The following is a 15,658-nucleotide window of genomic DNA, read 5'->3' as shown; positions in this document are numbered from 1 at the left end:
ACTGGCTATTAATGGGTTGTGGCTTTTTTCTATGCCTCATTGTTATCCTCATGATCACACGTAGTCACATAATGGGGGTTAGAACGGAAAAAAAACCCCCACTGAAGTATTGAATTTAAGACATTTCCCTATTATATTAGCCATCAACCACAGTTTCTCTAGTTTACATCCTGGGAAAATATTACCATATCCCATACTTACCGAATCCACGAGATTTTCTGTTTTATCTATCAATAATTCCAATCTTTCGCCTCGCTGAGCTACCAGATCTGAAAATGTTGGAAAAACAAAAAATATCATGTTTATATTACAAATCTACTAATTTTGCTTTTAAGCCAAATCTGATTTTAATTATTGTTGGTATTCTTGACAACTCATATTTACTACGGAAGCACTTATATCTTTAAGTAATGAAAGACTTTAGTAAAGCTTATCAACTAAAGTAGGTGTTGTCAGTTTTTTTGTAAAGGGCCAGACACTAAATATTTTAGGCTTTGTGGACCAAATGGTCTCAATTGCAATTACTGAACTCTGTCAGACATAAACAATACATAAACGAATGGGCATGACTGTGTTCCAATGAAACTTTATTTAGAAAAAGAGGCCAGATTTGATCCAAGAGCTGTAGTTTGCAAACACCTGAATTAAGGGTATGATCTGAGAGTAAAAACAAAAAAAGAACCTTCAAAATAAATGAGAGTTGGACATTTCCAGAATTGCAGTGTGAGGAGCTCCACAGAGCCTCTCTCCAATAAAACCACCATAACTGGTAAAAATTATAAAAACAAACAAAAACAATTTAAAGTCTCTGAAACCTGTGAATGTCCTAAGGGCATACAGCAAATGGAGAAACATTTACACAAGAAAATCAATGAATTCTTAGTAAGAAAAGTGAGAGTCTATGGCATTTGAGATCTACATGATCTACTCCATGCTTCAGTTCAGTGAGATGGAAGCTCTACTCCTGGCAAATAAAGCCTGGGAGCACTATTTCCCCTCAGGTCCCATTCAAAAGCTATGCTTTCCCTCCAGGAGGGGCAACTCATCAGCATTTCTCCTCCTACCTCACCCCATCCCCAGGTCCATAAGGCAGAAGCTCTATTCCAGCATGGTGTGACCAGTAGGTGTGAGGCTTCCTCCATCTACGTTGCCCCCATGCACAGGGCAGAAGCTCTACCACAGGTGGCAGGCCAAGAATAGTGAGCTCTGAGTGCCCCTGCCCTGACGTAACTCATAGAGTAGAGGTTCCACACTGGGAGAGGCAAGCCAAGAAAACCAGGGTTACCCAGCACTCCACTTGTAGGGCAAGGGTGTCACTCCAAGAGAAGCAGTCCACTGTCCCTATCCATAGCTCCAGAACAGTGGTTCATAGATTGTTCCCAGGGGGAAAGGCAGGACTTAAGAACAGAGAGCTTTCCTAAGAGAATAGACTCTATTTGGAACAGAGTATGGGGAAGTTCAAGCCTAAGGGTGCTGTCAAAAACAATGGAGATTTGGGAGATAAGCAGTTACAGTGAAGCTGGGAGCTTCATGAGAATAACAAGCTAAACCATGTGACAGCTAGAAGTTTAACAGAGAGTACCTGGGGGAAGAGTCAGCTAAGAAGAACCCTCCTGAGGTCAGAACAAATACCTAAGACTGGCCTCAAACACAAGGGAACCCAAATCGAATTAGATCACTGGAGGACTTTATGTATGGGAAACTGTCAGAAAAATAAAAATGGAGCAATTAGCCTGCAATTAGTGGAGGCTAACAGCTGGGTGAGGTACCACAGAGGCAGGCTTAATAGGGAGATTAGGAAAAGAAACAAGAGAGCTGTGTCATTCCAGGGTGACTGTGTGCATGCCCAAGGCTGTTCCCTCTGAGAGGTGACATTAGAGGCCGCACACTGTGGGAGAAATAGACTTCAAAGAAAAAGTGCAGCCAAGTCACTAAACAAATAAACCAGCAAACAATACACCCTAGGAGTTGGGAATCAGTACCCAGAGTTGCTACAATACATTACCCAAAATGTCCAATTTTCAAAAAAAGTTATGATATGAAAAGAAACAGGAAAGTGTGATCCATACACAGGAAAAAGAGCAGAAATTAGAAACTTACTTGGGGGAGGGGGAGCTCAGCTGTTTCACTCAACAATGAAATGAAATTAGAAATCAATAACAAGGAAAACTTATGGGATGAAGTAAAAGCAGTGAATAGAAGGAAATTTATAGCAGCAAACACCTACATTACAGAGAAGAAAAATGTTATAGACTGAATTGAGTCCCCACAAATTCATATATTGAAGCCCTAACCCCTAATGTGATAGTATTCGGAGATGGGGTCTTTGAGAGATCATTAGATTTAGATGAGGCCATGAAGGCTTATGATGGGATTAGTGGCCTTATAAGAAGAGACACCAGAGAGCCTGCTCCCTGTCTTACTTCCAGCCATGTGAGGACACAGTGATAAGGCATCATCTGCAAGCTGGGAAGAGAGTTCCCATCAGAGCCCAACCATGCAGGCACCCTGATCTTAGAATTCCAGCCTCCAGAACTGTGAGAAAATCAATTTCTGTTGTTTAAACCACCCAGTCTATAGTAATTTTTTATAGTACTCTAAGTTGACTAAGACAAAAGATCCCAAATTAATAACCTATTGTTCTATCTTAACGAACTGGAAAAAGAAGAGCAAACTAAATCCAAAGCTAACAGAGGGAAGTAGATAATAAACATTAGAGCAGAAAAAATATATAGATCATAAAAGAAAAATAGAGAAAATCAATGAAACCAAAAGTAGGTTTGAAAAGATCAACAAAATTGACAAATATTTGCATAAACAGACAAAAAAAAGAGAATACTCAAATTACTAAAATAATAACTATCAAATTCATAGAAATGAAAGGGATCCTAAGAGAATACTATGAACAAGAGTATGTCAACATATTAGATAAATGAAATGGATAAATTCCTAGAAAGACACCAACCACCAAAACAGACTCAAGAAGAAACAGAATATCTGAATAGAGCTACAACAAATAAAGAGATTGAATCAGTAATTTTTAAACTTTGCAGAAAGAAAAGCACAAGCACAGATGGCTTCAAGGGTGAATTCTACCAAACATTTCAAGAAGAATTAATACCAATTTTTCACAAATTCTTTTAAAAATAGAAGAGGGAACACTTGCAACTTATCCTATAAGGTCAGTATTACTCTGATATCAAAACCAGATAAAGATATCACAAGAAAATAATAGATCAATATCTCTTATGAATAAAGACATAAGAAGTCCTCAGTAAAGTACTGGCAAAATGAATCCAGCAATATATAAAAAGGATTATATACCATGATGAAGTGGCATTTGTTTCAGAAATGCAAGGTTGATTTAGTATTCAAAAATCAATTATTGTAATGTTTTAATAAAATAAATAAAGGACAAAAAACAATATGATCATTTCAATAGATACAAAAAAGGACTTGACAAAAACCAACACCTTTACATGATAACTCAGCAAACAAGAAATAGAAGGGAACTTCCTGAACCTGACAAATAGCATCTATGAAAGAACCACAGCTAACATCATACGTAACTGTGAAAGTCTTCCTAAGATCAGGAATAAGACAAGGATGTCCACTCTTGCTACTTTTATTCAACACTGTACCGGAGGTTCTAGCCAGGGCAATTAGGCAGGAGAAAGAAATGAAAGTTATCCAGATTGGAAAGGAAGAATTAAAACTCTACTTTCAGATGGTATGATCCTATATACATAAAATCATAAGGAACTATTAAATGAGTTCAACAAGATTGCACAAGATCAAAATATAAAAACCGACTGTATTTCTATACATGAGCAATGAAAAATCCAAGAACAAAAGAGAAAAATTCCATTTACAATAGCATAAAAAAATGGGAACAAGGCAAGAAAGATGTTGGAAGAGAGATACTATTAAAAAGAAATTATTCTGGCACTTGTCAAAAATGGTAAGAAAGACTTTATTCAAGACTATTGCAATAGGGGTCAAGATTATAGGGGAGAATAGGGGAGAGAGACTGAGCTCAACTCTGAATATAACAAGGACAAGTGATGTCAGCATCATAGTGGCATAAGATATTCCTTTTTGTCCCCCCTTTTAAACAACTAGTTAGGCATCCATCCATGAACAAAAGTCCCTCTGTTAGAGTTCTGGGATCCAGATATGCCAAGGGACCTGGGAGGAGTCTCATCCACCTGTGCATCAGTAATAGGCAGAAAGACCATTGTATGAGCTGTGGAATCAGCAGAACCGGTGAACTTGCCCCAATCCCTTTTGGCCATGGTTGGCTTGGGGAAAACCTGAAGAGTACTGACTTGAGCAGGTACCCAAGGACAAAAGAGAATTTGTAGAACTCCAGCCTTGCTGAGGGGAGATTCCAGCATGCTACTGGAGCAAAACAAATTTGAGGCTGGGACCTCCATGACTGGGGGAAGGGGGAAGGGGGAAGGGGGAAGGGGGAAGGGAAGAAGCAGGTAAGAATATCAATATTAAAGGGATATAGTTCCTGATGACTCTGTTCAGGACTTCAGTGGAAAGTCCATCCGTGAGCTTCTGGGAAACCCTCACCCGATGATCCCCTCACCAGTCCCACAGTCACCCCCAATGCCTAGAGTGCAAGACTCACACCTCCCCCCGCTCTCCGGCCAGCTCCTTATATGTGCTCCTGAGTTCAGTGGCAAGAGCAAGCTCCAATAAAAGTAGTGCTCTCAAAATATCTGACCAGGGTCTATGTGAAAGGGAGAAACCATAAAATTGAACTGTAGTGCTACCTTCTGAAAAACAAAAGAGAGGTTTCTAGCAGACATTCTGGTGAGCTGTAAGACCAGACAAGACATAAAAGCTTAATAATTATGCCACAAGAGGGAGCAAGAAGCATGGAGCAGGTATATCCACGCAAGGTCAGAGAAAACCCCAGATATAACAGGACGTATGAACAGTATTTCCCACCTGAAGGCAATTAGCAAAGCTTTGAGGCGGTGTCTGCTACTTCATATGTGAAAGCAGTGACACAAAACTCCAAGGAACATGAAGAATCAAGGAAACATGATATCACCAAAAGGTAATAATCATTCACCAATAACCAAAATCAAAGACATGAAATTTTAGGATCTAGATGATAAAGAATTCAAAATAGCAGTTTTGAGGAAACCAAAAGAGCAGCAAGAGAACACAGAAAGAGAATTCAATGAAATCAGGAAAACAGTACATGAACAAAATCTGAAATTTAACAAAGAGATAGAAATCATGGAAAACAAACAAACAGAAATTCTGGAGCTGAAGAATTCAATGAGTAAAATGAAAAATGCAATAGAGAGCATCTATCTCAGAGTAGACTGAGTGGAAGATAGACTAAATGAGCTAAAGGATAGGAAATCTGAAATCAGAGGATAACAAAGAAAAAATAATGAAAATGAGTGATTTAGAAAGCCTATGTGATCTATAGGACTCCATCAAACATACAAATATTATAATAACTGGGGTTCCAGAAGGAAAAGAGAGGGATAAAGGGCAGAAAAGTTATTAAAGATATAATAGCTGAGAACTTCCCAAACTCAAGGAAAGACTGGGACATCCAAATTCATGACGCTAATCACCCTATTATCTCAATGCAAAAAGACCTTCTTAAGATAAATTATGATGAAACTGTCAAAAATCAAAGATAAAGAGAAATTCCTATAAGCAGCCAGAGGAAAAAGATTGTGACCTGCAAAAGAACCCCCATTAGGTTATCAGCAGTTTTCTCAGCAGAAACCCTACATGCCAGGAGAGAGTGGAATGACACATTCAAAATGTTGAAAGAAAAAAACTGTCAGCCAAGAATACTCTATATGGAAAAGTTATCCTTCTGATATGAAGGAGAAATAAAGATGTTCCCAGACAAACATAAGCTGAGGGATCTCATCACCACCAGACCCGCAATGCAAGAAATGCTGAATGGAAAAGATGCTAATTAGTGAAATGAAAACATATGAAAGTATATAATACACTGGTAAAGGTAAGTATGCAGATTTAGAACACTCTAATTCTGTAATAGGATGGTGTCTTAAACACAACTATAGTATAAAGGTTAAAGCAAAAGAGTAGTAAAAATAACTACAGCTACTGGAGAGGAGTCACGATGGTGGAATAGGAGGACGTGGAATTTGTCGCTCCTCACAAATACATCAAGAATACATCTACAAATGGAACAATTCTCATACAGCACCTGCTGAACATTAGCAGAGGACTTCAGACAACCTAAAAGGACAAGAAAAATCCCCTCAAAACCAGGCAGGATGAAAGAAAGAAGAAAAAAAGAAAAGAGGAATCAAAACAGGGACCAGCAATCTGGCGGGAAGCTGAAGGTGAGGGGAGGTCCCCACACTCAGAAAAGCTCCCTCACAGTGGGGAAATCAGCTGGGACAGAAACGGACCTTTGGGGGATCAAAGGAGAATGCAGTGGACGCTCTGTGGAAGGCAGGACAAAAAACTGCATGCATGGTCTACACTGCAGCTCTGCACATTCCGGCCTGAGTTGTGAGTTGCCTGTTGCGGAGGGGGGCTGGGTGCTGGAAAGTGGGGTTTGGAGTGCGGACCCAGGGAGGGGACAGCTGTTGGCTGTGAAAAGACAGCCTGAAGGGACAGGAGTAAGGAGCTCCACAACCAGGAAAGTCTGTGGGAAAAGCCCAGGATACCATAGAAGGTGTCATTGTTCAGTGGTGCGTGAGGGGTGGAGCCACCATTACAACCCCTTTCCCCACCCGCCGGCTTCTTCAGCCTCTACAGGCACTGAGAGGGGCTCCCATCTGAGCAGGCCCACTTGCCCCTCGAGCTGGGGTCTCTGCCCGTGGGCTCTGGGGGACTGAGCGCTGCACATCCCAAAGCCTCCTTGGGAATCAGCTCTGGGCACCCTTGCCTGGGACCAAAGTCTGCCAATGCTGGCGGGGGCTGAGAACTAAAGTGTGGGGTTGGGAGAATGGGTCTGGGGAGAGGAGTGCTGTTGGCTGTGTGGATACAGCAGAGGGGACAGGAGTGAGGGGATGCATGGCTGGGAATGCCCCTAGAGGAAGTGTGGTCTGCCTGGAAAGCGAGGCACCATTGTTGAGAGACACGTGGGGGGCAGGGCCCCCACATTCCAGCTTCTGCCTCCGCGGGCACTGGGAGGGACTCTCACCAGAGCGAGTGTGCTAGTCTGTTGCAACTGCCTGCTGGTTCTGCCACCGCAGGCAATTTGCACACAGCCCAACTGTGGCCGCTGTACCCCTCCCTGGCCTGAGTAAGTGTGCCGCAAGCAGCCACTGCTTTCGCTCCCTCTTGCCTGGGCAAGGAACAGATGCCTGAGGGTGGTGCACACGCAGAGGTGGGGTCAAAACCAAAGCTGAGGCCCAGGGGCAGTGCGACTAAGGAAGAGGAAAGGAAATCTTTCTGTGCAGCTGCGCAAGCTGTGGATTAAATCCCTGAGATTGGCTTGCTAAATCTTGCGTCTGTGGAATACCTGAGTAGACAACGAGTGTTCCACAACTGAGACCAGTCTAGCCTTTCCAGCAGTGGACTCTGGGGGCAAGGAGTCTGGCCAGGTCAGAGTCTGAGCTGGCCCCACAGTACCCACAGCAGGTCCCGAGGCCTAACTAGAGGTATTGAAGGCCTCCTGGGGAGGCAGGGATTGGCTCTGGCTCACTGTGGGGGCAAGGACACTGACAGAGGAGGTCCCAGGAAAATATTCTTATTACTATTATTCTTTTTTTGTTTGTTTCATTTTGTTCAGTTGTTGGTGTTGTTTTTATTATTTTTTACCTTTTTATTCTTTATTTTTATTTAAAAAGAATTTTTTAACATATATTTTTAAATTTTTACTTTACTTTTTTGTTGTTTTGTGGGTTTTTTCTTGTTTTTGTTCTTTCCCTTTTATTTTTTATTGTTTTTTATGTCTCTATTTTGTTTCCTTCACTTATTTTGCTGTTTGCTTTCTGTTTTAGTTTTATTTTTCATTTTTTTGTTTTTGTTAGTTTAGTCCTTATGGACTATTCTCATCTTTGAATTCCTTTGTTTGTGCTCTTGTTTTGTTTTTCTTTTCTTTTCTTTTTTCTGTGTGTGTGTGTTTGTTGTGTTGCTGCTGCTGTCTGTTTGCTGTTGTTTTTGCCATTTGTCTTGGGTTTTGTTTGTCTGTTTGTTTTCTTTTCTATTTTTCCTTTTTTTCTCTGGTCACTCTGTGAAGCTTGCAGGCTCTTGGCTCCCTGGCCAGGGGTCGGGCCTGGGCCTCCGGGGTGGGAGTGCCAACTCCAGGACACTGGACTGCCAGAGAATCCCCGGGCCCAGGGAATATTAATCGGTGCATGTGCTCCTGGAGGTATCCACATCAACACCAGGACCCAGCCCCACGCAACTGCCTGCAGGCTGCAGGGCTGGACACCTCACGCCAAACAACCAACAAGACAGGAACACAGCCCCACCCATCAGCAGACAGACTGCCTAAAGTTGTACTAAGCTCACAGAAACCCCAAAACACACCACCTGATGCGGCCCTGCCCTAAGAGGTAAAAGACTCAGTTCCACCCACCAGAGCACAGGCACCAGTCCCTTCCACCAGGAAGCCTACACAAGCCCCTAGACCAACTTCACTCACTAGGGGGCAGACAACAGAAGCAAGAGGAATTACGACCCTGCAGCCTGTGGAAAGGAGACCATAAACACAGTAGGTTAGACAAAATAAGATGACAAAGAAATATGTTGCAGATGAAGGAGCAAGGTAAAAACCCACAAGACCAAATAAATGAAGAGGAGATAGGAAATCTACCTGAAAAATAATTCAGAGTAATGATAGTAAAGATGATTCAAGATCTTGAAAAGAGAATGTAGGCAAGGATAGAGAAGATACAAGAAATGTTTAACAAGCACCTAGAAGAACTAAAGAACAAACAATCAGTGATGAACAACACAATAACTGAAATGAAAAATATACTAGAAGGAATTAACAGCAGAATAACTGAGGCAGAAGAACAGAGAAGTGAGCTGGAAGATAGAATGGTGGAAATAACTGCCATGGAAAAGAATATAGAAAAAAGAATGAAAAGAAATGAAGACAGCCTAAGAGACCTCTGGAACATTAAACACGCCAACATTTGAATTACAGGGGTCCGAGAAGAAGAGAAAGGGAAAGGTCCTGAGAAAATATGTGAAGAGATTGTAGTTGAAAACTTCCCTAACGTGGGAAAGGAAATAGTCAATCAAGTCCAGGAAGTGCAGAGAGTCCCATACAGGATAAACCCAAGGAGAAAAACACCGAGACACATATTAATCAAACTAACAAAAATTAAATACAAAGAAAAAATATTAAATGCAGCAAGGGAAAATCAACAAATAACCTACAAGGGAATCCCCATAAGGTTATCAGCTTATTTTTCAGCAGAAACTCTGCAGGCCAGAAGGGAGTGGCAGGACATATCTCAAGTGATGAAAGGGAAAAACCTACAACCAAGATTACTCTACTCAGCGAGGATCACATTCAGATTCGATGGAGAAATCAAAAGCTTTACAGACAAGCAAAAGCTAAAAGAATTCAGCACCACCAAACCAGCTTTACAGCAAATGCTAAAGGAACTTCTCTAGGTGGGAAACACAAGAAAGGAAAGGACCCACAAGAACAAACCCAAAACAATTAAGAAGATGGTAATAGGAACATACATATCTATAATTACCTTAAGTGCAAATGGATTAAATGCTCCAACCAAAAGACACAGACTAGATGAATGCATTCAAAAACAAGACCCGTATATATCCTGTCTACAAGAGACCCACTTCAGACATAGAAACATATACACACTGAAAGTGAGGGGATGGAAAAAGATATTCCATACAAATGGGAATCGAAAGAAAGCTGGAGTAGCAATACTCATATCAGAAAACATAGACTTTAAAATAAAGACTATTATAAGAGATAAAGAAGGACACTACATAATGATCAAGGGCTCGATCCAGGAAAATATAACAATTGTAAATATTCATACACCCAACATAGGCACATCTCAGTACATAAGGCAAATGCTAACAGCCATAAAGGGGAAATTGACAGTAACACAATAATAGTGGGGGACTTTAACACCCCACTTACACCAATGGACAGATCATCCAGACAGAAAATAAATAAGGAAACACAAGCTTTAAATGATACAATAGACCACATAGACTTAATTGATATTTATAGGACATTCTACCCAAAAGTGGCAGAATACACTTTCTTCTCAAGTGCTCACGGAACATTCTTCAGGATAGATCACATCTTGGGTCACTATCAAGCCTCAGTAAACTTAAGAAAATTGAAATCATATCAAGCATCTTTTCTGACCACAACGCTATGAGATTAGAAATCAATTACAGGAAAAAAAATTGTAAAAAATACAAACACATGGAGGCTACACAATATGTTACTAAATAACAAAGAGATCACTGAAGAAATCAAAGAGGAAATCAAAAAATACCTAGAGACAAATGACAATGAAAACACAATGACCCAAAATCTATGGGATGCAGCAAAAGTAGTTCTAAGAAGGAAGTTTACAGCAATACAACCCTACCTCAAGAAACAAGAAAAATCTCAAATAAACAAGCTAACCTTACACCTAAAGCAACTAGAGAAAAAACGAACAAAACCCAAAGTTAGTAGAAGGAAAGAAATCATTAAGATCAGAGCAGAAATAAATGACATAGAAATGAAGAAAACAATAGCAAAGATCAATGAAACTAAAAGCTGGTTGAGAAGATAAACAAAATTGATAAACCTTTAGCCAGACTCATCAAGTAAAAAAGGGAGAGGATCCAAATCAATAAAATTAGAAATGAAAAATGAGAAGATACAACTGACACCACAGAAATACAAAGGATCATAAGAGACTACTACAAGTAACTCTATGCCAATAAAATGGACAACCTGGAAGAAATGGACAAATTCTTAGAAAAGTACAACCATCCAAGACTGAATCAGGAAGAAATAGAAAATATGACCAGACAAATCACAAATAATGAAATTGAAGCTGTGATTAAAAATCGTCCAACAAACAGAAGTCCAGGACCAGATGGCTTGACAGGCGAATTCTATCAAACATTTAGAGAAGAGCTAACACCAATACTTCTCAAACTCTTCCCAAAAACTGCAGAGGCTGGAACACTCCCAAACTCATTCTACGAGGCCACCATCACCCTGACACCAAAACCAGACAAAGATACCACAAAAAAGAAACTTACAGGCCAATATCACTGATGAACACAGACTCAAAAATCCTGAACAAAATACTAGCAAACAGAATCCAACAACACATTGAAAGGATCATACACCATGACCAACTGGGATTTACACCAGGGAAGCAAGGATTCTTCAACATACGAAAATCAATGTGATACACCATATTAACTAATTGAAGAAGAAAAACCATATGATCATCTCAATAGATGCAGAAAAAGCTTTTGACAAAATTCAACACCCATTTACGATAAAAACTCTCCAGAAAGTGGGCATAGGGAGAACCTACCTCAATATAATAAAGGCCATATATGACAAACCCACAGCAAACATCATTCTCGATGGTGAAAAACTGAAAGCATTTCCTCTAAGATCAGGAACAAGACTAGGATGTCCACTCTCGCCACTATTATTCAGCATAGTTTTGGAAGTCCTAGCCACGGCAATCAGAGAAGAAAAAGAAATACAAGGAATCCAAATTGGAAAAGAAGAAGTAAAACTGTCACTGTTTGCAGATGACATGATACTGTACATAGAAAATCCTAAAGATGCCACCAGAGAACCACTAGAGCTAATCTATGAATTTGGTAAAGTAGCAGGATACAAAATTTATACGCAGAAATCACTTGCATTCCTATACGCTAACAACAAAAGATCAGAAGGAGAAATCAAGGAAACAATCCCATTTACCATTGCAACAAAAAGAATAAAATACCTAGGATAAACCTACCCAAGGAGGCAAAAGACCTGTATGCAGAAAACTATAAGATACTGATGAAAGAAATCAAAGATGACAAAAACAGCTGGAGAGATATACTGTGTTCTTAGATTGGAAGAATCAATATTTTGAAAATGACTATACTATGTAAAGCAATCTACAGATTCAATGCAATCCCTATCAAATTACCAATGGCATTTTTCACAGAACTAGAACAAAAAAGTTCACCATTTGTATGGAAACACAAAAGACCCCAAATAACCAAAGCAATCTTGAGAAAGAAAAACGGAGCTGGAGGAATCAGGCTCCCTGACTTCAGACTATACTACAAAGCTACCGTAATCAAGACAGTATGGCAATGGCACAAAAATAGAAATATAGATCAATGGAACAGGATAGAAAGCCCAGAGATAAACTGACATACCTATGGTCACCTAATCTATGACAAAGGAGGCAAAAATATACAATGGAGAAAAGACAGCCTCTTCAATAAGTGGCGCTGGGAAAACTGGACAGCTACATGTAAAAGAATGAAATTAGAACACTCCCTAACACCATACACAAAAATAAACTCAAAATGGATTTAAGACCTAAATGTAAGGCCAGACACTATAAAACTCTTAGAGAAAAACACAGGCAGAACACTCTTTGACATAAATCACAGCAAGATCCATTTTGACCCACCTCCTAGAGTAATGAGAATAAAAACAAAAATAAACAAATGGGACCTAATGAAACTCAAAAGTTTTTGCACAGCAAAGGAAACCATAAACAAGACGAAAAGCCAGCCCTCAGAACGGGAGGAAATATTTGCAAACAAAGCAACTGACAAAGGATTAATCTCCAACATATACAAACAGCTCATGCAGCTCAATATCAAAAAAACACACAAGCCAATCAAAAAATGGGTGGATGACCTAAATAGATATTTCTCCAAAGAAGACATACAGATGGCCAAGAGGCACATGAAAGGATGATCAACATCACTAATCATTAGAGAAATGCAAATCAAAACTACAATGAGGTATCACCTCACACTGGTTAGAATCGCCATCTCAAAAAATCTACAAACAATAAATGCTGGAGGGGGTGTGGAGAAAAGGGAACCCTCATGCACTGTTGGTGGGAATGTAAACTGATACAGCCACTATGGAAAACAGTATGGAGGTTCCTTAGAAAACTAAAAATAGAACTACCATATGACCCAGCAATCCCACTACTGGGCATATACCCTGAGAAAACCATAACTCAAAAAGAGACATGCACCCCAGTGTTCACTGCAGCACTATTTACAATAGCCAGCACATGGAAACAACCTAAATGTCCAATGACAGATAAAGAAGATGTGGTACATATATACAATGGAATATTACTCAGCCATTAAAAGGAATGAAATTGGGTCATTTGCAGAGACGTGGATGGACCTAGAGAGTGTCATACAGAGTGAGTAAGTCAGAAAGAGAAAAACAAATATCGTATATTAACACACATATGTGGAATCTAGAAAAATGGTATAGATGATCTTATTTGCAAAGCAGAAATAGAGACACAGACATAGAGAACAAATGTACGGATACCAAGGGGGAAAGTGGGGCGGGGGTGAGGAAATTGAAATTGACACATATACATTATTGATACTATGTATAAAATAGACAACAAATGAGAACATACTGTATAGCACAGGGAACTCTCCTTAATGCACTCTGGTGACCTAAATGGGAAGGAAATCCAAAAAAGAGGCAATATATGTGTATGTATAACTGATTAATTTTGCTGTACAGTAGAAACTAATACAACATTGTAAAGCAACTATACTCCAATAAAAACTAATTAAAAAATAACTAGAACTACTATAATTTGTTAATGAATGCACAATATAAAAAGAGGTAAAGTGTGATGTCAAAAAGATAAAATAGGGATAGTAAATGGGTGGAGCTTTGTATGCAAAGTTAAGTTGCTATCAGCTTAAAATGGACTATTTTATCTATAAGAGCCTTTATGTAAGCCCAATGGAAACCACAAAACAAAAATCTATATTAGATTCACAAAAGACAAAGAAAGGGGAAATAGAGGACACAACCACAGAAAATCACCAATTTTAAAAGGTAAGCAGAAGTAGAGAGAAATAGGAACAATGAAACTATAAAACAGGCAGAAAGCAATGAATGAAATGTAATTAGTAAGTCCTTTCATATCAATAATTACTCAAACTGTAAATGGATTGAATTCACCAATCAAAAGGCACAGAGTGGTTGGACAGATAGAAAAACAAGACTCAACTATATGCTGCCTACAAGAGACTCACTTCCAGATTTAAGTCCACACACAGGCTCAAAGTGAAGGGATAGACAAAGATATTCCATGCAAGTAGAAACCAAAAGAAAGTGGGTATAACTATACTTATATCACACAAAATAAGACTGTATACCAAAAATGGTAACAAGAGACACATAAGGTCATTATAAAATAATAAAGTGGTCAATTCATTAAGAAGATATAACAATCAATGATATGCTCACACGATATCAGAGCACCTAATTATCTTAGGCAAATACTAAAAGATCTGAAGGGAGAAATAGACAATACAATAATATTAGGGGACTTCAATACCCCACTTTTAGCAATGGATAGATCATCCAGACAGAAAATCAAAAAAGAAACATTGGACTCAAAACACACATTAGACCAAGTGAACCTAACAGACATGTACAAAACAATTCATCCAACAGCAGCAGAATACACAGTCTTCTCAAGTGCACACAGAACATTCTCCAGGATAGATCATCTGATAGGACACAAAACAAGTCTTAACTAACTCAAGAAGATTGAAATCATACTATCTTTTTTGTCCACAATGGTATGAAACTAGATATCAACAATAAAAGGAAAGCTAGAAAATCTACAAATATGTGGAAATTAAATAACACACTCCTGAACAACCAATGGGTCAAAGAATAAATCAAAATGGAAATAAAAAATATCTTGAAACAAGTAAAAATGGAAAGACAACACACTAAAACCTATAGGATGCTGCAAAAGCAGTCTCAAAGGGAAATTTATAGTGATAAATGCATATATTAAGAAAATAGATCTCAAATAAACAACCTAACTTTACACTTCAAGGAACTAGAAAAAGAACAAAGTAAGCCCAAAGTTAGTAGAAGAAAGGAAATAACAAAAATCATGGTGGAAATAACTGAAATAGAGACCAGAAAAACAATAGAAAATATCAGCAAAACTAAGAGCTGGTTTTCTGAAAAGATAAACAAAATTGACAAAGCTTTGGCTAGACTAAGAAAAAAAGAGGACCCAAATAAATAAAATCAGAAATGAAAGAGAAGATATCACAACTGATAGCTCATATGATAGCTCAGAAATACAAAGGACCATAAGAGACTACTATGAAAAGTTATATGCCAACAAACTGGATAACCTAGAAGAAATGAATATATTCCTAGAAACATACAACCTACCAAGACTAAATCAGAAAGTAATAGAAACTCTGAAGATTCTAATAATGAACAAAGAGATTGAATCAGTAATCAAAAGCCTCCCAACAGAGAAAAGCCCAGTACCAAATGGCTTCACTGGTGAATTCTACCAAACATTTAAAGGGAAGTTAATGCCAATTCATCTCAAACTCTTTGAAAAAAACTGAAGAGGAGGAAATACTTCCAAACGCATTTTACAAGGCCAGCATTACCCTGATACCA

At 39.0% G+C, this 15,658-nt stretch overlaps 1 protein-coding gene across 3 annotated transcripts in view; it reads right to left on the bottom strand.

Annotated features, from left to right (window-relative positions):
• The window catches only part of VAMP7 (vesicle associated membrane protein 7), a 99,060-nt gene that overhangs the window by 46,226 nt on the left and 37,176 nt on the right, over positions 1-15,658 (bottom strand). For 2 of the 3 annotated variants that reach the window (XM_082376430.1, XM_082376429.1), the window contains exon 6: positions 202-269. The exons of the other annotated variant lie outside the window; for it this stretch is intronic. In XM_082376430.1, coding sequence (XP_082232556.1) covers positions 202-269 — 68 coding nt within the window. The remainder of the gene's footprint in view (positions 1-201; positions 270-15,658) is intronic. 3 annotated transcript variants of the gene reach the window in all.

The sequence above is a fragment of the Balaenoptera borealis genome (genome assembly GCF_965194805.1).
Source record: "Balaenoptera borealis genome assembly, chromosome: X".
NCBI classification, from domain to species: domain Eukaryota; kingdom Metazoa; phylum Chordata; class Mammalia; order Artiodactyla; family Balaenopteridae; genus Balaenoptera; species Balaenoptera borealis.
This window is presented reverse-complemented; position numbering and strand designations above follow the sequence as displayed.